This window comes from Heterocephalus glaber, unplaced genomic scaffold (assembly GCF_053883595.1).
Source record: "Heterocephalus glaber isolate CG9 unplaced genomic scaffold, H.glaber_assembly_v1.0 deba00001504, whole genome shotgun sequence".
NCBI lineage: Eukaryota > Metazoa > Chordata > Mammalia > Rodentia > Bathyergidae > Heterocephalus > Heterocephalus glaber.
In genome coordinates this window covers 16,505,350-16,530,782 of record NW_028258324.1, presented here as the reverse complement: position 1 = coordinate 16,530,782, position 25,433 = coordinate 16,505,350, and the positions used below count along the sequence as shown (strand labels likewise).

Sequence of the window (25,433 nt, the reverse complement as noted above, 5' to 3'; positions counted from 1 at the left end):
GAGGTTGTTCAGAAGTGTTGATTAATCCCATCAGCTCCCAGTTATGTCTAAGGGATGATTTGGAGTATTCCTAGCCTGCATAGGTTTGAGGAAGATAACTCATTTTTGTGGAAAAGATGGCATGAGATTTTTGCTTCCAACTGGCATTTTTTTGTACAGAAACTTTGAGGATATCCAGAAGATGTATGGAAATGCTCCAACTCTAAACACCATAGAAGTCACAGTCAGGTGCCCTTGGTTGTCATCATTCTACATAAAATAAAGATAAACCCTTCTTCTGAGAGTTGAGAGCATCCCCCCACGTACTGCAAGGACGCTTATGGGTTTATCTTCACATAACACTGAATTTAACCCACCCTGTCACTCCTTACTTTATAATGCTCCATAATGAAAAAAGGGCCTTCACAGAGCTTATCTCTTAAAAGTGCAAAAGAACCATTTCTTTTCTGCCCAAGTAGCTCATAATGTAGCAGACAAACTGTCAGAAGAAATAGACTTCATCATAGTGAAAACCTCTGCCTGGCACCCATCTATCATAAAGCAATCTTCTAGAAGTCTTGAAAACATTCATTAATTTTCTGTCTTTCTCCTGACAGTTATAAAATGTTAACAGTGTTACTCATGATGCAGGCATCTTCAGAAATTCTCTGTCCAATCCCTCCTATGCTTGCCTTCACCCAGCCTCTTGTCTTTGCCATATCTATGAAAACACGTGACGTAGCAGTATGCTGCACATACAGCTTCTGGGACATGGCCCTTGCAGGAAGTCAGGGGAAAAAGCAGTGGCTGTCTTGATGACAGTGAGAAAGTTCTGTAGTCACAGATGCGGAGGACAAACTTGTTCTGTCTTCTGCTTGCCTCTCCAAAAGCCCTACCCACATGTAAGCTCCAGGGCATGACCCTTACTCTTAGCAAATATTTCCTCATTGTTTTTATTTCCCTTTCATTTTTGCCAATCTACCAAGTTATAAGTATACACCTATACATGATATGTAGGTGGGGGGACAGTGGATCACACATTATATCATATCTATGGATCATCTATCTAGAGAAGAAATGGCCCCGGTGGCTTTACTAGTCCAAGCTTTCCAACTCCAAGGGCCACTTCAGAAAGGGCACTTTCAGAAAAACAAGAAACAAGGGGTCCTGTATTGGAGGCACCCTGATGGATAAAGGCCACAGGGAGATACAGAATCCACACCCAAAATAAGAAAAGGCTCACAGCATTTAATTCATAGGCTGACCTAAGACATACACAAGTGGTGACAATAGCTATAATGCCCTAGTCTGGGCTTTGTGAGTCTCCAAAGTGAGTCAAGCCTTCATCCTACCTGCAAAAGGAACCGGTGCATCTTTATCCAATGCTACGAGTGGTGGGTCCAAAATGACTGTGTCATTGTTCTCAGTTATGACTCCATGATACGAAGTTTCAATCCATGGCTTGTGCTTGTTGACTACAAAACAACAGAAAAAAAGAACAACATGTAAATAACTAACCTCTAATAGTATTATTAATATCGAACATTTTCCCAGTCACAGGCTCTCTCATCCAACAACCCTAGAGCATATTAACCCATTTAATAACCTGAGAAACTTCAAAGACTTGCAGAGAGAGGCCAACAACTCACTGCAAGCATACATAAGGTAAGGGGTAGTACAAAGATGAAAACATGATTTTTGTCTCTAAGACCATAGGTCTTTCACCTCACCAAAATCCTGTTATTTCTATTTCTGGACACCCAATGTAGATAGATATTGTTAAACTGGTTATAAATTTAAATTTTCAAACGTTACTATCTATGAATGGATATTTTAGAATTAAAGTTCATTACCAATCAAAAAACTAGAAGGTATGGCTATGTGTGCTGGGATTTCTGAACTTCATCTAATTGGATACCTCCTTAGGAGCTGTCACTGCATTTTATACACATGCATACATAAATATATGAATAAACACCAATATGTATGTAAGTTTGCAACAAACACTTGAATATTTTCTGGTCATTTGAAGATTATCTAAATGGTCTAAATTACCTGCAACTTTACTGTTCAATAATTGACTAGCTGAATGCTGTATCATCTAATGATCAATTAATATACTTAAAACAATTCCAACATATGTTACAGGTTGAATTATGTCTGCCCATATTGGGAGCCATCCTACAGAATTTTGGGGAAAAATCATTTCACGATTAAATTATGATTAAGCCTAGTCTTCTTGCCTACAGGCCAGCTATGACATGTCAAAACATAACTCTGTTTTTGCCTCCAGTCACAGCTGAGACCTCAATGGTTCCATGATGCTGTGACACACAAGGGAAAAATTACATTAGCTAAAGACATCCTGGTTCTCTGAGAACCATGTAGTGAGAGAAAGGTTTCACCTTGGGAGGGACAAATTCCTTATCAGCTTAACTCATCCCACCTGCTGTTTTAAGAACATCTTTGCTCATCTTATTGTCATAATCAAAATAAGCTTCTCATAGACCTAAGATCCTCATCAGCATAAGGTCCTCAGCAGCATAGGATTACCACTGGCCTCTGACACATCTGATACTCCCTCTGATTGATAAGATCTTTGTCAATTTAGGATTATCGCCACCCCCTGAGTCATCTGTTACTTCTTATGAACCCAATAAATAGTGGTAAGCTCATGGTACCTTGTCTTTGCTGCCCAGAGCAGTACTGATCAGGCCCAGAACGCAGCTTCTTCTCTAAGTCTCATTTCCTGTCTTTATTCTTTAATTTTCCTTGTGCTGTCATGTCTCACAGGAGACTAGGACCCACTGCAAGGTTCTGGTAACATCTCCTCTCCCTGTTCCCTACATGCTCCTAAAGAATATACATTGGAATAGAACCTCAGGACTTCAGAATTTGACTGTGTTCAGAGATAGAGTCTTCACAGAGATAATCAAGTTAAAATGAGGCCTTGAATAGGCCCCCATCAAACATGACTGATATTCTTATGAAAATGGGAAATCTGGACACAAGAGACAGATAGGCACACAGGAAGAACACTATAAGAAGAGTGGAGTGGTGCTGCCACAAGCCATGAAACTACCAGGAGTTGGGCCAGGAGCTCAGAACAGATCCTCCCCTAGAATATTCAGAGTATGGACCTACACAACACCTTGATTTTAGACTTTAGCCCTTTGGAAGCGTAAAGCCATACATTTCTGTTTTTCTAAGACACTCAATTTATAGTGCTTTTAATGATTGCCCTATCGAATGAGTATACTATGCTTATAGCCAACAGGTACTCATCATGGGTAGATAATTGAAATAAGACTTGTATCAGGATTTGGAGTAATTTTCCTTTATGGGTATCATATCCGTTCACATCCATTTTCTTCCCATTCTGTCTCCTTGGTATGTTTCATCTGATTTTGTTCTAGCCCAAGTGAGCCCTCTCTGGATTGCTGCAGTGGCCTTCTGTCTGGTCTCCCAGTTGGAAGTCTTAGCCCCTTTCAGTCCATATTCCCCGCTAATATCAAGAGTAATCTTTCTAAAATATTAATCTGAATACTCAACTAGTGAGTTTCTTGGTCTCTCTTTTTAATCCCCCTACATCCTCACAGAAGTGTAAGTGCAGAGTAGATGCTTTACAAATAAAGTAACATGTTCAAGGAAGCCCCTAAAATAATTCAAGTTGTCCTAGTGCCAACCCCCACCCTGTGTCTCACAGTTTCAAAGATGTGGCTCCATATGTAATCTCCCCCAGCAACCTGTGGGGTAGGTGTGATCATTACAAAATGATGAGGAAACTACTTCCATGAGGTGTGACTTCCCAAGACCATTACATGTTTAGTAATGCCTAGGAAAACTAAAACTTCATATTTCAAGATATCCAAAACATATACAAAAATACACACACCATACATACATATTGCGGTATAGATAACACTGTATATATCGTATTACAAAGTTTTCAACAGCAAGGGCAAGGTAGGAGCTTATAGAACTGGCAGCAGCTCTGTTGCAGAAGCTACTGTCCTGTCCCTTCCCATTACCCTTCAAAAGGCCAGTTAGGAGCTTATCCCAAGATTATTGGTAACCTCAACTCGGGCTCTCTTCCATCTCCTTCTAACCCATTCCCCAGCAATCACAAACAGACTGAGTGGCAGTCTGATGGGTCAGGGACATATCTCGGCCCCTGAAACCCATTTTTGCTGGTTGAAACAGGCCCAGGATGGACAGCAGTTCTGCCCACTGCAGGTGTGCATGGGGCAACAGTTTCATCCATTCTTGAATTTTGGCATTCAGACTGGTGCTTCATTATGGACCCTGGAAGAATTACAGCCACTCTGGGCTGTCCCCACACCCCTTTGCTCTTTTGTTAGCCATCAACACAAATGCAATGTAAATAATTTGCAGCTGTTGGGAGAAACAATTAATCTCTTTTCCCTGTAATTAAACCTAGGGGCCTATTCATTAGAAATGTGTACAGAGCATATGCCAAGAGCTAGCCCAGAGGTTCAGATTCATTGTACATGAACTCAGAGATACCATTCTTGCTTTTAGCCTTGGCTTAGCTGTTTCTAGCTGGTTCTATGTGAGCTGAGGCAGCCTCTCAGAGTTTCAAGTCCCTTAATTATAAATAGAGGTAATGACATTACTCACATGTCTGTCCAGTCACTCAGATGTCTTGTGCTGGACCCACAGCCTTTGCCCTTTCATTACTTAGACTCAGCACTCGCCACTGAGCAATGACAATATCTGCTGGAAAGATCATTTTTGGACAGCCTTAAAGTGGAGGCTGCACCCTCATCAGTGGAGGAGGGTTGATTTCCTTATATCCATAGGCCTGCCACCCTTTACTTCTCTTGCTGCTATGGTTAGTTGAGCATCTATTGCATATAAAGTATTTTATATACACAGATGCATTAATCCTTACAGTAATCCCATTAGATAAGACTTTAAATCTCATTTTGCAATTAAGAACTTGAGGTTCAAAGGAGATTCAATGTTCTTGTTTTGGAAAATAAGAATGCTAACATCCTTAAAATTTTCTTACTTCTCTTCTACATTCCCTCAGACCTACCTGGACTTTTGCTTTGTCAAGGTTGAGAAACATTTGTATTTTGATGTGTAAACAAAATTAACTCTATGCTTTGTTTATAGGCCAAATCCTCAGCTTTGCAAACTGATAAGGTAAACATATATTACTTTGACTGTGAGGGGATTGTCCATGGCTGAGCCATGTATTGTACAAGGATTACATTTTCTTCTCAGTGGTTCAGTGGTCCTTCCAAGCACAGATTCCTTGGATCCAGAGCTATTGGATTCTTTATTTTGTTTTGGGTTTTTTTTGGTATCGGGAATCACCATTGGATTCTTTAGTCTTTCAGTCCACCAAATGTCTGAGTCACACTCCATTTTGGCCAGAATCATACTTGGAAGCAGCCTCCTTTGTATACCTTTCTGTTTTCTGAACTTAATGATGGCCTTTTTAAAAATTGAATAATGAAACACAGGATTTCTCCACAGCTCAACTGTATTTTAGCTTTTTAATCATTCTATCTAGTACTCATTTTGCATTTGTAAAATGGGGATATTTATTTCTCATGACTCTGTAACAATCACAGGAATTAACATAGGCAAATCTAGGACCTTGTGCAGAATATACATTCAAATACTCTCTTTTTTTTTTTTTTTTGGTACCAGGGATCGAACTCTGGTCCTTGTGCTTGTGAGGCAGGCAGCAGAACCACTGAGCTAAATCCCCAGCCCTTGTATTCAAACACTCTTATGCCACCTTATCCCATTCCATGCTGTTGAGTGCCTGAGGAGTAGCCTCACAGCACCATCCATTCCACGGCTATTTATGTAACATCTAAATGCATAGAAAATACTATTCTAAGCATTGAGGTAAAATGAAGGGTGAAGGCCTTTGAAAAACAGCATTTGACAAAATTCAGTATTCACTTTTAATTAAAACCATTAGGAAATGAGTAGTATAAGGGAATTACTCAATCTGGTTAAAAAAAACTTTATAAAGATATCATACATAAAGGTAAGAAAGTGAATGCATTTTCCCTTAAGAGCAAGAAGAATCCAAGGGTGCCCACTCCCACCACTTCTACTCTCATTGTTCTGGAATATCTACTTAATGCAATAAAGCAGAAAAAATGTTGGTTTGGAAAGGAAAAACTAAAATTGTTCTTTATTCATAGAGAACATGATAATTTTTAAAATATTATAGAACAAAAATGCTGGTAGAACTTATAAGAACATTTAAGAAGATCACAGAATGGAAAATAAATGTATAAATTCAATGATGTGTCTATTACTAGCAATGAACAATTTAAAATTTAAATTAAAATACTATTACATAGCATTAAAAACTATGGCATACTTAATGAGGACTTTCACAAATGGCATGCAAGATCTGTACATTGAAAAGTTCAAGACACTCTGAAAGAACTTAAAGACTTGAGAAGTCTTCAGGAAAAGATAAACAGTACTTGTTTGGTAGACTCAATATAATTAAGGGCTGGGGATTTAGCTCAGTGGTTCCAGTGCCTGCCTTGCAACCACAAGGTCCAAGTTTGATCCCTGGTACAAAAAAAAAGACTCAATATAGTTAACGTGTAGATTTTTTCCCCAAATTGCTTTACACATAGAAGGCAATCCCAATCAAAATACCAGCAGGATTTTTTAAAAGAATAAGCTAATGAAATATTTATATGAAAATTAAAAAGACCTGACATAGCCAAACTAACTTTGAAAAACAAGAACAAAGTTGAAAGACCTGAAGTATATGATTTTTTTTTTTTTATGCGGGGATCGAACTTGGGACCTTGCACTTGTGAGGCAGGCAATAGAACCACTGAGCTAAATCCCTGGCTATGCAGTATCTGATTTGAAGACATTGCAAAGCTACCTTCAGCAAGACAGTATGGTCCTGACATAAAGATAGACATGTAGACCAACAGAAAAATAGAGTCCAGGCATACATACATGTGGTCAATTCATATTTGACAAAGTTTTCAAGACAAGTAAATAGGAGGAAGGAGAATCTTTAAATTAAATGTTGCTGTAAAAATTTAGATATCCACATGCAAAAAATAAGCTTCAATCCTATTGTACACCATTCACAAAATTACCATCTCTGAGTGGGTTGTAATTCTAAATATAGGAGTTAAAATCATAATCAAATACCTTCAAAAAACCTTGAAAAGAAAGCATAAAGGAAAATCTTAGTGTCTTTGAATTAGGCACAATTTTAATTAAAAGAGGCAAAAAAGTATGCATGATACAGTATAACACTGATATCAGAAAACTTTATAAAATTATAAATTTCTATTCTTTGAAAAAAACAGACTTGCAGAAACTTGCAAACACATTTTACAAGACTTGTATCAAGATTTATCAGTAACTCTTAGAATTCAACAAGACAAATAATCTGATAAAAATGAGCAATCATTGAATAGACTCATCATCAAAATAAATATATAATCCACAAGTAAGAGCACAAATACTCAACCTCAGTATTCACTGGAGATACATACATTAAAGTTACAGTGGTATATACCACCACTCTACCACTTGAATATCTAAAATAGGAGTGACAGCTGGACATGGTGCCACACCCAGGTACTCCAGAGGCTGAGGCAGGAGGATTGCTGATTCCAATCCAACCTTGAAAATTTAGGAAACTCATCTCAAATAAACAAACAAACAAACAAAGCAGATAATTAAATAAGATTAACAATACAAAGTTCTGATGAAACAAGTGGAACTCTTGTGCACTATTAATAAAAATGTAAAATAAGTTTCCCTTTGGAAACAGCGTAGTAGGTTTTTTTTTTTAAATGACTCAACAATTCCATTCCTAGGGTCCACTTCCAAGAAATTAAAACATAACTGTATAAAAGATTAATATGAATGTGATTAACATAAAACCTTTATTCAGAATAATGATGTACTGGAAACTAAAATGGCCATCAACTAGTGGGTGCATAAACAAATTATAGTATATCTGGATAATGGACACCTACTCAACAATAAAAAAAAGATCAAGTGCTGATCTGCATAACAAAAAAGGGTGAATATCCAAAGCATTTCCCAGTGAACAAAAGTGAAAACAGTCTGGCACAAAAGACTAATGCCATTTGAAGCCATTTGTGTAATATTCTAGAAAATCAAAAAAGTATAGGAATAGATAGGGCTTCATTCTCTAGGGTGACATCTGATTGCAAAGGGGCAGAAGGGAACTTCCCAGGATCAAGGAACTCTTATGCATCTTGACTCTGGTAGCAGTTACCCTTCTTTGTGTCTGCATTTGTCAAAACTTACCTGACTGCATACTTTAAAAAGGTGAATCTTATGTGTAAATTTTGCCTTAATAAATATGAAGCAAGAATCTTAATCCTTAAAAGAACTGCTGTACTAGAGGGAAACCCACAATATCCATCATGGTAAGAACTGGATAAGAAGAGAAGAAGAGTCCTGTGGAAAAAGACAGCAGAAATACTGACCTACAGTAATCCAGGATTGTTTCATAGAGAAAGTATATTCTAAGTCACCAGCAGTAAGATTCAAATGAGAATAAAGGATGCATTTTTCTCCGTGCAGAAAAATGTAGATGTGCAAAGCACCTAGTATGTCATGGGGAAAATGTGAATAGTTAGGTTTGGCCAGAGAGCTAAGTTTGAGTAGGCAAGATCAGCACAAGCCTGGACTGATAGGCGCCATTCACGTCACTCAGGGCCTACCCACAAGCACAGAAATCAGCCAGGGGCTACTTCTAAACTCTGGCTTCTTGGGATGCTGGACCCCACCTCCTGTTCAGAAAGAAGCAGAAGGTGTTGATGCTTGTGGCTTGCCTATTTCTTATTTAGTTCCCTGCAGTGTCTTTTTGTTGTAACAGGCCAGTCAGCTCACACTGCACTCTATTTACACTGCTTCACTCCAGAAGAGCTAACCTTTGACCCGTTATTGTAAATAACTGATAAGGCAATGTCCCTGCTTGCTGCATGCCCCCTCTGGAGGCTCAGCTCTGTTATATCATGCCCTTTTAGGACCACTTCTGGCCTCTGTCTTGTCTCTTCCCTATGATGTTTCAGCCACTGGGAAATGTCTGTGTCTTTCACTCATGCAGAGGAAACACCAGTGTGATATTTCTGCTCCATTTACAGAGAAATTAGGTCTTGCCACCCAATGCGCCTTTAACTAGAACACAGGAGCACCTCTCAGGAGAGCTCCTTGGCACTCTCCTCTCCGCTTCCACTCCTGATAAAAAGTGTGTTAATGCTTGATACAAGCCGCAGCAGAGCTTTATGGTAGATGATTTACGCTTTGATTCTTCCTGCTTTCATCCTAAGCTTCACCCTTCTGGTCACTGCTAGTTTCTGAATCTTCAGAACTCCAGTACCAATCCCTGGGTATAAGTAATCTATGAATAAAAATATGCTTTCCTGATTTCCAAATGCTTTAGGTAGATTAACCACACTGTAGTAAACATATTATTCTAATAATCAAGTTGGTCTTTTGCCTGCCACGTTCAAATTCCCCTTCTGACCTGATCCCCTGGTACAGCTGCTTAACCAGGCTGGATGTTTGGACCCACAGGGAAATTGATGGGTGGCATAGGCTGGGGCAGCCTATTGTATCTTGAAACTTTCATTTATGAGACCCAGAAACTACCATTTGTTCAGGAATTGGCACTTGAGACCTTAACACATATGTTTCTAAGATGTGGGGGTGGGTGATCATGCAGTGATACCTCAATGTTTAGGAGGAGCAGAAAAGCAATAAAATCAGAGAAAGCCTATCTGCTAGAAGATGCAGATCTTGAAAGTAGACATGCAGAGAGAACAGCTGTACCACTTCTTCTTTGCTCCTCTTCTGCTTTCCAGCCCTATGCCCTTTTACCCTTCACGACCTCATTAGCCTGCTGTGGAGTATGTGAAGTTGCCAAGTGAAGGAAGCCCTTCAGTAGATCTTCCCCAACCACTAGCTTTCAAAATTGTAGTAATAGTGTGAGGGGTGTCTGTTCTTGCAATAAAATGATTCCTAACTACAATAACTAAAATCACATTTTTAAAGTCTTTCTTCCTTGCTTTAGAGTGTGGGTTGGGTAGGACCCCTGTCTAGGCAAATCTGTCCCTGAACTTCCAAGCCAAGGATCCTTCAGCTGCTCTCCTTGGGATGAAACGAGGCCACCTCAGGCCCCCAGCTTCCTTAATCACTCATGCTTTTTGCCTTCATGTGTATCTTCCTATCCCTTTCTTCATATTTGTTATCCTGGACTCTGCCTGTTCATTTAAGCCCCACTTCCCCAGTTGCTCCTTCTCTGTCTCCGTGCCATCCTGCATTCCTGCTGTCATGCCACAGGCTTTCTACATCAGTACTAGCTATTTCCCTGTTCCTCTCCCCCAAGGAACTGTGTGCCTTCTTGAGGGACAGGCAGTATCGCAGACACGAGGATGTCTATAGTTCTTAACACCACACCCAGCACACGATAAGTCATTAGCAAAAAGGGTGAGTATGCCCCTGCCTTCCTGGCACCTCCAATGCCTTAAGCAATTAGCAATGCCTTGATTCTGATGAGTTCCTATACTAAATTCAAACAATGTATATTGCTTGCTAGAGGTACCAATTAGAGTTTTAAATACAAATCTCATGTGTGTGACTCACACAAAAATTCACAGATCAGGCTTATTTATGCTGTTTTAATTGCATTGAAATTATTTGTGGAAAAGATCACTGAATGATTAATCTTTAACTGCTTGATAGGTGCTTTCAGTGAGAGCAGAGCATTGCTTTCCTTCTCTTATTTCCCTTCCTTCCTTCCTTCCTTCCTCTCTTCTCCTCTCCCTGTCCCTTCCTCTCCCTTCCCTCCTCTTCTTCCTCTTCTTCCTCCTCCTTCTCCTTCTCCTTCTCTCTTACCACCATTCCTCTTTTATTCTTTTCTTCCCATCCACAAATACTCTGTTGTTTAGAGTGTGTGTTCTGAATGTTTTTAAATAAGTATCAGCAGCCTGAGATAAATCACATGCTGATATATCGTTGAGTACAGGTATGTGGCCAGGAGTAGGCTAGGAAGAACTGTGAGCTAGGGTACCATGTTGTCCTACAAAAGTGAAGTTTTAAGTTTTCTCTATATAAGTCATCTGCACAAAGGCAGGTGGTCAAAGCTAACCCTGTGACAGACCCTAAGGTTATGTACAAAGGGTGCTGAGCTTAATTTCAAAGTGCAAATGCTATATGCCAAGAGGATGTCTTAGCCAAGTCCTCCAACCTTCCCCAGTCTCCACTCTCCTTTGTAAACAGGAAGTCACACCAGTGCCACAGGGTTATTGAGAGGAGGATAAAGTAGGACTCTGAATGACAGCTGACTCAGTAATGATGAGCACCTCACAAGTCCTTAGCAAAAGCTCTACAAATCTGAACCACAACGTCTCCAGGTTGGAGTTCAGGCAACAAATCTGCCATTCAGATAAAGACCTAGCAGAGCCCTAATCTTAAAGCCCCAGGACTGGAAAAATTAGACTGATTTTGTGCAGAAGGTTGGGAACCATTCAGGAAGAAATCATTTAGTATAAAGAGGGGGAAAGTCTGTGGCTGTTTAATGTGCTCATTCAGTTGCTGGAGCCAAATTTATTTTTTCCCACAAAATGTCTTACCCACTGAACAACATTATTCAACTGAAGTGTACACTAAATTGTTACATCTATAATTCTACAAGATTGTTATTACTTCAATATCTCATACTTCACTGCATTTTAAACATCTTTAACCCCTAGATCCAGCCCTTGAATGACTGTGGAATTTGTGCTACTGAAGGTAACCATCTAAAACTCTTCAGTAATTGTCATTGTCAGACTAGAATCATTGCATAGCTGATCAGGAGCCACCACCCCTGAGGGCCTACTATGTGCCACATTATAGTCAGGTTGTCACTAAATCCTCACAGGCAGCCTTGTGATAAAGCAGTGCTGGCTCCACTTCACACTCTACTCTCCACAGTCATTCTTCCCCAACCAGAAGGATTCCAGCTGCTGAGCATTTGTTTCCACCTCCTGTGGCTGAACCCTGGGGCCAAGTGTCCGGTGGAGCACAAGGAAACAACAGAGTTCTTAGGAGCAGTCAGGATTCTCCAGAGAAAGGGAACCGATAGGATATGTCTATACCTATATACTGTGTGCCTGTGTCTATGCATACACTTATACAAATGCAAAGAGAGAATGAGATTTCAAGGAATGGGCTCAGGGATCATGCAATTGTGGGGCTAGCAAACCTAAAATCTATAGGGCAGGCCTGAAGGCTAAAACCTCAGGCAGGAGTCCATGCTGATCTTAAGGCAGCATTTCTTCTTTTCTAGGGAACCTTAGTTTTTGCTATTAAAGTCTTCCAACTGATGAACAAGGCCCACCTACTTCATTGAAAGTAATCTCTTACTTAAGATTATAGATGTGAACAACACTTAACATACTTTAATAGTAGTATTTATGTTAGTGTTTGATTAAAGAACTGGCTACTATAGCCTAGCCAAGTTGAGCTATCATAAAGTAATTATTATACCCATCATTCAGCTTTTTAAAATGTTACATTTAAACCTAGTGACATTTGATGAGACAGTGAAAAGTCCTCTTCAGGTAGAAACACCGTATTTTTTTCTCTATTGGAAAACTAATAAATCCTCTGTGGCTTATGTTACCAACTTTGTTCTAGAAAGTAGCAAATGTGTGACACATTTTTATTGTGAATTCTATTTCATGCCTTAGATCCCAAGGTGTTCAGAACAATGGACGGCAATTATCTGGCTTATAGTATTCACTATAAAATGCTAGCCTGCATCTCAATGCTTTGGAAAGAAACCATTGGCAGCCCGATTTCACATCTTATTTATGAACTCTTATCTGCATTTCCTCAGCTCTGGCTCCTCCTTGGGAGGTGAAGAATATTGGAAGTAGAGGCTAGCTAAAACCATACTTCCTGCCCTCAGCCTCCACACCGTCACAATGAACCTGCAAGGCAAATACTCAAGTCAGTCTCATGATCAGTTCTGAGAACAACGTGGAGATAAGAAGCTGCCTATTTCCATCCAAATGTCTGCACTTCTGACTGCTCAGCTCAGCTCAGATCCCACAGGGTCAGGACCTTTGGTGATCCCTTCCTCCTCCAGTTCATACCTGAGACTAAATTAGGTCCTTCCCCTGGTCTTCTAGGACAGCAAGCATTATACTGGATGTAAATATCCTTTGTGTCTTTCTTCTACCAGATGGTGGGGCAAGATACTAGGTCTTTTGTGTCCATATCCCTAACCTAGCACAATAGTTTTCAAAATATGGTCAGGTGCCCTTGGGGGTTCCAAAGACCTTTTCAGGGATTCACAAGATGAAAACTATTTTTGTAAAAGTACTAAGATACTATTTGCTCTCCTTGCTTTCAGTCTCTCTGGAGGAGTTTTCCAAAGGAATGTGATACTGCAATAGATTGAAAATAGAGTAGATAAGAGAAGCCAGCTACCCTATGTTAAGCCAGATATTAGCGACATTTGCAAAAATGTAAAACAATGTCACCCCCCATTTCATAAACTTTTGATAATATAGTTATTTTAATAAAAATTCTGTCACTGATTATATATTATGGATTTATTGCTATGTTAACTGAATTTATAAATATTTTAAAATTGTATAAGTTGTAGTTATAAACACAGTACAATGAATAGAAAAAATATATAACCCACAAAAACAAAAGTTTTTGGGGATTGTTAGTAAAATTTCAGAATGGTAAAGTGTTCTGAGACCAAAAACTTTGAATATATCCCGGCAGAGGTCTTGAAACAAAGTGCAAACTATTCCCATAGGAAGAGAGAAAAAAGGGCAGAGAGGAGGGAGGGAAAGAAAGGATATCAAAGTCAGTAGAAAGAAACTCACATAATCCATTCTTCAATTCAACTGGGGGAAAGTGGATCAGTGCAGTGACAAGATCAGTTTCATTTGGGGTTCTGATTGCAAAGATTAGCCAACTGGTGACTGAATGGCTTCCTCTACCATTCCTCAGATGCTGTGTAAGTTATGGAACCTCAGGTTCTTTTAGGAAATGGAAGAGGAATGCCTTCCTTGTTGGTGGGAGCGCATGCTGTCAGGAAAATACTTGTCTGAAATCATACTGCTTACATCTCTTGCAACCTGGTTGAAGAAATTGCCATGAAAAGAAATAAACATCATAAATCATTCCAACAAAAGGCATCAAATGTTGAAAGCATCATGATGTATTTCTGATATAAATTTGGCCTCGGAATTCTCAGTGTTTGAGAGGCAACCATTGTATCTCAAAAGAGAAATCATGATCTTGGCCAATATTAAGGGTGTTGAAAGTGTCAATTTCTCATAGAGTAAAACAGAACAGGTATTTACCAGCCGAAAGAGCCTCTCAAGGCCCAGGATATCTTCCTTAAAATTGATGCCTGCAAAACTATTTTGTTTTTAAGAAGGATATTTATTTCTCAGCAGTGATATCTCCCTCCTTTGAACCTTTCCAGGAACCCAACTTACATCACACTGTATCCTCTCCAAAGGGCAGGGAGAGACCCCCTTGCTGCCCAACTGCCAATGGGCAGGGTTAATAGAGCCCTTCCACCTGTAGTGCTGGCAGGGCATCTTAGTCCTACATGAGGCAGACAACAAGAGGAGATTAAACATGCAGAGATTTTGTTAAAGAAAATGTTGGGTAAGAGAAGAGGATGGATTCAGAAATGGCTGGTAAGAGGTTAGACCTCAATGCAGGTATCACCCCAGTGGAGGAGAAAGAAAAAGAAGGTTAGGTGGAAGTCTCCTAGACTGGCATGTAATTTAAGTAAGACTTGCCAAAGCCAAGGCCTGTCAGTGTTCTGAAGTCAGAATTTACAGTCAGAGGAATCTTAGCATCCCTCAGTAGCCCCAACCTTGGTCATCAGCTGGGAACAAATAAAGGAGCTATGGTATTTAAATGCCTATCCCTTCTTACACTCCTTGGAGTGGTAGTCTACAGAGATACTTTCTCAGGGAGGAAGCACAGAGTACCTACTCATGTCCTCAGGCTCCTTAAAGTTAGCTTTAAAAAAATTTGCCAAATACTAAACACCCATGTATTTATTCAGTAAATACTTATTGAGAACCTATGCTATGCAAAGTAAAAAAAAAAAGCATATTTTTGGAACTATCTAAGGATACTTAAATTTCAATTGAAACATTTTGGAACAAGTGGACAAATTGTCCTCTTCTCATTTCCATGGCAGACATGAGTCATCAATCCCACTTGAGCTTGAACAGAACTTTTCTTACTGTGGTGTTTCTGGTAGTCTCTTCCAATCAGTAAGATCAGACTTATTTGTTATCATCATTCCAGGACAAGTGGTGGATAGTGGAGTGGGAAAGACTGGAATGTGAAGAACATTATATACTCAAAGTAAGTGTCTATGCTGAGAAAGTAGGACAAGAACAACAAGATTGTCCCCAGCGAGGTTCACAATAAATGTAACTTAATGTGAAAAAAATAATAGAAAGCATAGCTAAGGATATAAAGCTTAATTTCTTACCCTTATATCTTGGGCCTAATGAACTTGGAGATCATTTGTGATGCAGATTGTGATCTCAAGGCAGTGAACTGTCACAACTATCTTGGAATTTGGGAATCCACTGACTGGTTGTTCTATGACTGTAGGTAGAAGCCAGCTAAAAGTGGGCATTCATCATGCCAGCTAAGAATGGCCACTCATCGAATATGTACTTAACTAGAATGAAAGGTCATTTGAGTATTATCATCTAGGGTTTTCTAATGTAACAAACAGGACTTCTGGGTGTACTTAGCATACCTTAAATTCCTGGCTTTGGAAGAAAAGAAGGACAAGAATGTTCAACTTTTAAAATGTAAATTAATCTGCTCTTTTCTTAAAGATGAGCCCCTGACCAGATATAATTTATTATCCCCATTCAAATATTCAGGAAATGTCTTACTTATTGTTGTCAATTGGGAACAGGAGCCATTTTTTAATTTTATCCCCAGACCTTCTCCTTGCCTCATGGGCACTGGATCAGAAAATGGCACCATCATTGCTGCACAAGCCCAAAACCTAGGAGGCACCTCGATCTTTGCCTTTTTCTGGTCAACAGTCCTTCCACAACCTTCATAATTCATCAGAAAGTTCTGCCAGTTCCACACCAACATACAGTAGAATGTACAATTTATTTTTGACCCATCTGTCAATAGTCCATGCCCAGCCAAAACTATTTCCTGCCTTAACCTCTGCAATTTGCTTCCACATCTTCTCTCTTATCTCCTATATTCCCTTTCTATAGCGATTTCAGAGCGATAGTTCAAGAAAACATCCAATCATAAACCAGGCCAGGGCAACTTCTAGTTGGACCCTCTCAAGGCCCACCACATTTACAGTAAAGTTCAAACTTCTTCCCATGGTCTTTTAGACCTATTGCTGACTTACCTCCCACTGCAGTTTTTGCCCACTATAGCTGAGACACAGTATTTTCCTTCTCAGTTATCAAATTCAGCCATTTTAGTCCTGCCATGGGGTATCTACAGTAGCTGTTCCTAGAATGCTACTCACATGAACTCCTAGTCATATGACCCCCTAGTCACATGACCACCTCCTTCTCATCATCACTGTCCATTGCTGAAACCGCGAAGAATCTTTTCCTGAATACTCCATCTAAAGTATCTCCCTGCTGCCCCACAACTATTACACCTTTGTTCTTTTTGTCCTAAAGATTACTCCTGAAATTACCTTTTTTAAGTCTTGATATTTTTATTACCTGTGTTATATGTGAGGAATGAAAGTCCTAAGAATAGGTGCCTTGTCTGTTTTTCCCATCACTTTTTCTCAAAAGCTCAGACAGTGCCTGGCCCATGGTAGTACTAAAAAATATATGCCAAGACAGAAAATGAACTAGTGTCCCTCATGACTGTCAGGGAAATCAGGAACTTTTCTCTGACACCAGCTCTCTTCTTATACACCAGTAGGTTCCCTCTTGAAGTCCCTTACTCACTAATGTTCATCTCCCCAGCTTCCATCAGGATCCTCTGTTTCCCTCTCTCTTCTATTCCCAAGGCATCAGTCTTGATCAGCTCAGAAACTCTCCATGCTAATGCTCTTGTTTTCCATAGAGAATTTGAGTAGTCCAAAGACCCTTTACCCTCAAAATTATCTGCTTTCCAAAAAATGAATCCAGAAGCAAGGTGATCATTTTGAGAATGGCCTCTTTGATTCACCTGTGCCTTGATTTCCTTTTTAACACCCCCCTAACATACACACGGGTGAACCCAACGCCCATAGCTCTTTCCACACCATTGAGTGCCCAAGGTGGTAGAGAACAGTTACCAGAACCTGCAGCAGCATGCAGCAGCAGCCTGCTCTGTGTTGCCACTGGACAGAATGCCAAAGCTCCAAACCAGAGTTTATGCCACATTCCCATCCCAGAGAAATGGCTCCAGCCTTGAAGAGTCAAAGGGAATCGTGCTCATGCTTTTGTATAGGGTAAATTGTGGTTTTCTTAAACTTCCTTGCAGCCTCTTGCATTCTCTGTGCCAGTGGGTACACCTGATCTTTCACCTTTCTGTCTTTATAAAGGAGCCTCTGCCTTCACAGGCTGTGGGACCCAGAAGGGAGCTGAGAGAAACCATGCAGGCAATAAGTGCCAGCAGCCCCTCCCTCAACAATGGAAGCTAAGACCTCAACCCTTCCTGAACTGTAGTTTAACAAGCTGCACACAATGCCCTGGCACATAACTCCAAAATCCCCATAAAACAAGCTCTTTGAAATGCTATGCAAACTAGGCAGGCATCCAAGCTCTGCAGCCAAAATGGCTACAGTCACAGGTAAATTAAGCTTCTTTTTGGAGCATTTGGGCTGAAGTTAATGTATGTGGGGACTGACCTAGGCTTCAGGGCCTGTTCTTGAGCTTGTATATAGCAGGTTCTTTAAATATCGCTAAGATTATGAGGAGTTATACTATGGGTATGCAGATTATATCCAACTCCACTGAGACAGAGTGGATAAAATAGGATTTACTATATACAAGGAGAGGGGACTACCTGTAAAGCAGAACTCTGTGAGTTTTATGCTTAATCCTAAGATAGGCAATTGAAGAAAGCAAAGGCTTCATCCCAACTAGAAATAACTTTCAAAATAGCTTCTACCCACAAATAGGGCTGAGCTACCGGACTGTCAACACTGATTTCACCATACACAGTGTAGTCCACAAGCAACAATTTCATTTAACAAATATTTACTTAATGCAATGCATAGCTCCTGTGTGTATGGGGGGGTGTATACATGTGTGTCGCTATATCAGTTATCGGAGGTGCAGAATTAATAATTATACTAATTATACTAAGTAATTACACTAATAATTACAATCAAGGTAAGTGCTAAGGAGAAGGACAGGATCCTAAAAAGGGAAGAGAACTAACTGAGGGTAGTAGAGGGGGCACCTTTTAAAAGTGGCCCATGAGTTACGATCTGACAGTTAAGAGGAAAGATGCTCTATGAAAAATCCATGGGGAAAGACTAAGAGAGGCAGGTACACAGTCCATTTTAGAAAGCACTATAAAGAGATGGTCTTATGCACAGTGCAAGGGAGACTAGGAATGGCTTCTGCCTGGAGAAGCATCCAAGGACATGTTCCAAAATTCAGAATTCTATATAATTTAGATCTACTGGATCCTGCATGATATTTGGGTAGGCAGAGAAGCAATGGAGGGTCAAAAACCTGGCAGTCCATCTAGCCTCCTCACTTCTCGCTCATCTAGCAATTCATTGCTCACTGTGTCCCTACATTACCCCTCATAAAATATCTCTTTTTGGAATTGGCTTTACATCCCCGCTACCTAGGCAAGGTCTCCATCATTGTCCTTGGGCAACTGAGCTAGAAACACAAATCCTCCTGGAGCTGTTTATATTTGTAAATGACTTCTTGAAAAGGATCTTATTGCTTCTGTCTTCTGAGGTAAAGTAGCCAAGTGTTGCCCCAGAATGAATTTATCAAGCACCAGCCAAAAAGAGAGGCCCAGGGCAGGCAGAGGCCCTGCACTGTGAAAATCTAATGTCTGAGACATTACCATAAGGAAAGTAGCTCTTTGAAAAGAATGAGCTGCTGGGAGTGCCATGTAAAATTAGATCAATGTTCTATTTGACTTTGCTATTTCCTTTCTTCTGGTGTTGTTATTATTGATATCCTCTGTGGCTTGGGCAACTATCCTGTGTGCCGGCAACTGTACTGTGTTGTAGCAGGTTGGGTGCCCTGGGAAGAAGACTCTGAGACTCTGAGATTGAGTTTGCTATTCAGGATGCTCATGTCAGAGTGATCAAGTCAAATGGGATGGAAATCTGTGAGGAAGAAAGAAAGGAAGTAGGAAGGGTAGAGGGAGAAGGGGAGCTGGGATGCAGCCCAATGACAGCCTCAGTGAATCCCAGGATGCTCTAGGGTTTGCAGGCCCTTTCTCCGTATTCCTGATTTGGAAGGGCCTTTATTTTCTTACATTCTTTCTTCCTCGTATGGAGATCCCAGTAAGGGGCTTCACTTTGGGCAAAGCACCTCTCTGAAGGTGAAGCAATGCCTGGAGGGGTTGATGCCCAAAAGCTGTGAAAACCAATATTTCTTGATCATCTGTAACAACTAATACATTATGAAGGGGAAATCTGGGTAGCACATCTCCCGGTCTACAATACACTTTGAAAACTAACATAAACCCAGAGGTGTAGATAGTATCTCCACTTTACAGTTAAGAAGCTGAGGCTTGGCAAGAGTTGCTTATGACTAAAGTCCAATAGCTGGGTTTCCACTTAGTTCTGATTCAACAATTTGTCAATTCCACAATTTATGCTTCTAGTACTGTGTAGTGCTCACTCATTCTGAGCAAGTGAGTAGGAATTCACACCCTGCCCCCCATGACTTAACATGAAATAACTAAGATGACAAAAAGAAGAGATAGTACATTATGTAAAGTGAGGTGAGCACACACTGTACCTTCCCATTTTGGGTAGGGATTCCTTATCTTACGCTACATTCAGGAACCCCAGAGATAGTACCAAGGCTAAGACTTGTGGATGTGGTTGTCAAATTTCATAAATGTGGATATCTAATTTAGGAAACAAAAATACAAAATCCGCAGTTAAATTTAAACAAGAATTAACTTCTTTGGTATAAGTATGTCTGTACAATAATTGGGACATGCTTCTACAAAAAGACCACTTGCTCTTTACCTGACATTTGAACCAACTGTATGATCTGTATTTTATGTGGCAACCCTACTTCGTCTCTGGAGGGGGATTTCCATGACAGTAAATGTACTTCAGACCAAACCCTTCTCCACTCTGTTGTCTGAGATCCTATTAGCTGCACCTAACTTTCTCATTGCATGGTTACAGCTAGTGCTTAGTGTGCTGGTATCCCTGGAAAGTGAGTGCCTGAGCTAACTTACTCACCCTGGGTGGGACACTGAAGAAGGTTTTGGATTTAAATTGGGAGGTAGAAAGGCCAGAAAGGGGCATATTTGATGGGATGAAGAGCTCAGAGAAGGAAGAGAAGGCCAGACCAATGGTGTGAGGGCCTAGCAGGTATCTCCACTTTGCCCAGCTGGGCTCCATAAAGAGGAACCTCTTGTCTTTTAGGATTGCTCAGAGGTTCATGAGAAATCCTTTCTCCAGCCCATCACCCACAATAACTCTCTGACTACTGGCAGCCTGCTGTATCCATGGACTATTCGTGGACCACTGAGAGCTCTGGTGGTCCAGTGCCACTGCATCTGGAACAGGTCAAGTTTTGCAAAAGCCTCAGCTTTCCATCAGAGTCTCATCCTGAAATTTGCCTAGAGTCTGAGATTTCTTAGTAGCTCTTTTATAGGAAACCGTGTGTAGACAATCAAAATGCAATCACATGTGACCTGAACTTCTTCCATTTCTCCCAATGTTCCAGATGAACCATTCCTTTTTATTACCCAGAGATTCATAAAAATTCATAAGTGAATGTAGCAGCTTAAATAGTTTTCTTTTAGGAGTTTGGCACTAAATACATTAAATGAATTCCCTCAGCCCTTGGACAAGAAGCCATTAGATATGGACTATTACTTGCATTATCATTACATTAGTAGGCCATTATGAAAAATAAAAGTTCTAATCAGCATGAACATTTATAAAGTGCCATGATAGGGAATATGCCAGACTGGGCTGTCTCAAACATCCAAACTAACCATAGTGAGTAATGACTTTGAACACAAAAAGAGGGTGAACACAAAGAATCATTTTAACAAATCCCACTCAAAGTCTTTAGCAATTAAAGGCCTCAGAGATAAAGGAGAGGTCCACCTCCATCTCTTTAGCTAAGTAAGGGTTTTCTGAACTCTCCTTGGTGCCACATGACAATACTCAATGTCTTTACCTTGGTCACTCAGCTTCCAGCTGGAATGAAGGATCCTCTAAGGTCCCTGAGGTCCCTGAGGTCCTCCAGAGGTGACTCAGAGGCTGCAGGCCTGATAAGGAGCAGTCGCATGAGCAGTGTGATAGGCCCTTCACCCCACCTCATTCCTGTATGTTTACTGCAGTCTTCTTTATGAGTTATAGACAATCTAGAATGAGCTACATTCACTTCTCCCAGATTTACCTTCAAAGACAAACCAGGCAGTTACTAACACAGGTGATTTTAAAGTGACAAAGCTACTTACTTGTCATGTTGGTTACCCTTTCAGATTCATGGAATACAGGTCAATCATAGGCACCAGACACCAGTCCTTAGCCAATGGCTGGAGAAAGTGAGACAATTATTCTGGACTATTCACCAACACATTGAGTCAGTGGGAAGAGGTTAGCTGCAAGCAGTTTGGCCAATGATGCAGCAGAAAGTGACTAATTCCTGAAAATAAGGGCCACCCTCAAGATCGAGGCCTGAATTTGTGGCTGGAGGCAAGGTGCAAATAAGATGAGCAAGAAGAAGGTAGTTTATCTCTGAAAAAAGCCTGGCAGGTCCTTCCATCCTGTTCTCAGCTTCTCTCCCTGACTTCTTGGGGCAGGTAGCCCACTCCCCAGAAGCTCCTAGGTCCTGCACTGACTCCTGTCTAAACACACAGAAGTACTCTTATTGCACTTCTTTGTTTCCACCTGTTTAACCGTGAGCTCTGCTGTGCAATGGGAGAGTCCATACCAACTGTCTTATATATCCGCTTATCCATTCACTCACTCAATAACTGATTCACTCAACAGATTGAGAGTCAACATGTTCTTTTCACAGCCTCAGGTGCTCACATTGTCTCTGTATATCCAGCACTTGAAACAGCTTGGGACCACATGTGCATTAACTAAATGTTGACAAATAAAAGCATGGAAGACTGGGGACTTGTTCCACAAACAGGACTGTGATACTCGATGCCCCTTTTGTTAGAGGATGGGAGGAGAATTTGTAGGGGGAAAGATGGGATGGTGATATGGTGATTAGTCCTCAGATTCTGAACTGACACAAGTATCCCAACCAGCCAGAAATGTCTGGTCCATCCTAAAGCATGAAAATTCTTTTATTTCCAGCACCACTACTTTTTTGGATAAAAGATGTTTTTTCCTGTGTACTGCTATTAAGTATTTATTAGATCACTTTTGCCACTCTTCAGGTGCAACAAGTTTTTGTTTCCCCTAATTGTTCTTCCTCTGAATTGCCTACATGCTTTATTTAGGAAGGCTTAAGTAGCCTCTGGCAGAGGTCTCTGTCTCTGGAGCCCTGGCCAATACACCGCAACTTTCAGCTTGCTTCTTTGGATGCTGCTGCGCTCGCTTGCTTGGTCTGAGCTACCTAGTATCCAGCCCTCCTGCTTTTCAACATGCTTGGCTGAGGTTTTGTTTTTATTTTTGTTTTGCTATTCCCATAATATCTTTTTTCCTAATAAAAGCTACCTGTGTTGAGCACCGCATTTTAACTAGTCAAATTTCCCTCCCTTACCGCGTATTCAGCACCTTTAGGGCATCCTAGCTATTATAAGTTATTATATGCTTACTTGAACACACTAAATTCCACTTGTTTCCAGCTTTGTTGACTTCCATTTCTGTAACACAGCCCGGGCCCTTCCATAAATAGTTTTACAACAGGATTTCTAAATCAACAGGGACCACAGGGAATTCAGTCTCACCAGAGGGTGACAGATGGGCCCAGGGTGTCCTGGACAAAGGTCTTCCCAGAAGTGTTCTGTGGCTCCAAGTACTTGTTGCCTCATATCCAAATCCATCCAACAGATGCCCAGGAATGAGGCAAGCTTCTTGTGGAAAAGTGCTTTGAAATGGCGGGGCCATTGTGGAGGCTGGGCAATCTCACTCCTGGGCAATGATTTTCATGGCCAGAATGTTCTGCAATACCATCTGTCCCACATGGGTGGGAAGTGTCAGCAAGATCATTTTGCGGCCTCCAGGAATGGCATTCTTTGAACCAAAGAAACTCTCCTGTGCCTAGAATAGGTTCTGGAATCTTGCCTGGAACTTGTTAAACTGCAGAAGGCTGAGCAGAATATGCAGATGAAGCTGGCGATGTGTGAGAATATGCCAGGAGGACCCGGGGGCTGGGGGGCCAGGGAAGCCCTGAGCATGAGCTCAGCTAGTAGAAAGTGTAGTTACTGGGCATAGGGGTGCAAGCTTGCAATCCCAGCACTCAAAGGGCCGATGCTGGGGGATCACCACAAGTTTGAGGCCAGCCTGAGCTACACAGTAAGTTCAAAACCTGCTTGAACTATGTGGTAAGACCCTGTCTCTCTCCCCACAAAAGTGAAGCTGTATTTTCCAATCCCACTAGTGTCTGCTGTTATAGCTGAAAAAGATTTCTTCTAAGCAGCCCTCTGGGAGCCTATATACTTCTTCCAATGATGCAGCATTGCTGAAACCATTCAGGGGGCTTCTCTCTGAGAACCATGGTCATTTCAACAAATACTATAGAGAGCCGACACGTGCTGGTAAAAGAAGTTTCACTCATTTCTCACCAAAACTCTACGCCTTTAGGGATCATTTTATCCCTTATGCACATGAAGAGATATTGGGCTCAGAGATGATGATTTCCCCTGGCTTCTTTGATCCTATGAGCCAGAGGAGGAAACTGAAATCAGGGCTTTCTGGTAGCATATCCTGAATTCTTTTTACCTGCCCATGCTTCCTATCCATAGCTACCTACAGCCATTGAGTAAATACTTACAGAGGTGACAGCATGTGGGATGTGCTGTGCCAGAAGCTGGGCAGTAAAGGGTTTAGTAAGATCTAAATATATGATCTAATAGCTAGTCCAGTGTGGAGACAACCCCATAAGTAGACTGCTGCAACACAGTAAAAGGTCCAGGGGGTAGACAAGGGACAGCAAGGGCAGGAATTATCTAGTTAAGGAGAAATCATAGGTGTCCACCTCTTTTACAGAAGATAATAAGTTACAAAGGCCCTAAACAAGAGAAATTGATGCAGGTAGAAGACAAATCACATGTAAAGACCTAAAGGCAGGAGAGTGAGTGAGCAAAAATGGTCACTAGAATGACCTGGATTTCAGATGTAAGGTGGTAGGAGATAGGGGTATAAAGAGGGGCCCTAAGTACTTCTGCTATAGTAAGAATGTGTGTTCAGCCACTTAGGGGAACAGATTTTATCATCATCCCTCATTTAGAAGCCCACTTACATCAACAGGAGTTATATCTGTCTTCATTCTCCACAATTTTTACCTGTCATCATAAGTAATGGTGGAAATTCAGTTCTTCAGTAATCCCTGTTGACAAACATCAAGTTCCCTAATCTTCAGTTTGACTGAGTTTGATGCCTTTCAGGTGATTCAGGAGGTTCTTGCCAGCCCATCTCTCTGACTAGCCTCAGCCTGAGAAAGATGATCTTGAAAGCTCCTGTTAATTTTATCTGGCTGGAGCACAGGGGAGCACGTTTAGCTCAAAGAGACATCTCTTAAGTTGTCAATCATGGTATCATTTGCCTTAAAAGTGTTTAGTCTCTACCAAGCGGAAGCTGACAGACAGCACTAAGGCCTTTTGTGGGTGAGACAACATACAACATGCTAATTAGCTCAGCACCCTCCAAGTGCTCTCACCGGGATGGAAAGCTGCAATCATAACACGTCTTTCTGTGCACTTCTCTCAATGCTTCAGGCAAAGAAGTTTGCTATCATAGCATCAAAGTTCCTACACAAATGATTACGCAAGTTCCTCTCTGGAGCCTGTACTGCATATAGGTGGACCCAGAAAAATTACTCTAAAATTGACAGAATGAGGTGATGGTTAATTTCATATATCAACCTCACCAGGCTAAGGGATGCTCAGATACTTGGAACACCTTTATTGCTGTGTGTGTGTGTGCGGGGGGTTGAAGTAAGTTAGTACTTGGATTATTATTGTAGAGTAACTAAAGAAGATCCACCTTCAACATTTTAAACAAGCATCATCCAATCACTTGGTGACCCCAACAGAAAATAAAGGCA

The 25,433-nt window shown here is 40.8% G+C and overlaps 1 protein-coding gene across 1 annotated transcript in view; it reads right to left on the bottom strand.

The window, feature by feature from the left end:
• Positions 1-25,433, bottom strand: part of Clstn2 (calsyntenin 2) — a 615,455-nt gene that overhangs the window by 370,102 nt on the left and 219,920 nt on the right. Inside the window, exon 2 of the mRNA XM_021250694.2 lies at positions 1,332-1,454. Within this exon, the coding sequence (XP_021106353.1) occupies positions 1,332-1,454 (123 nt within the window). The remainder of the gene's footprint in view (positions 1-1,331; positions 1,455-25,433) is intronic.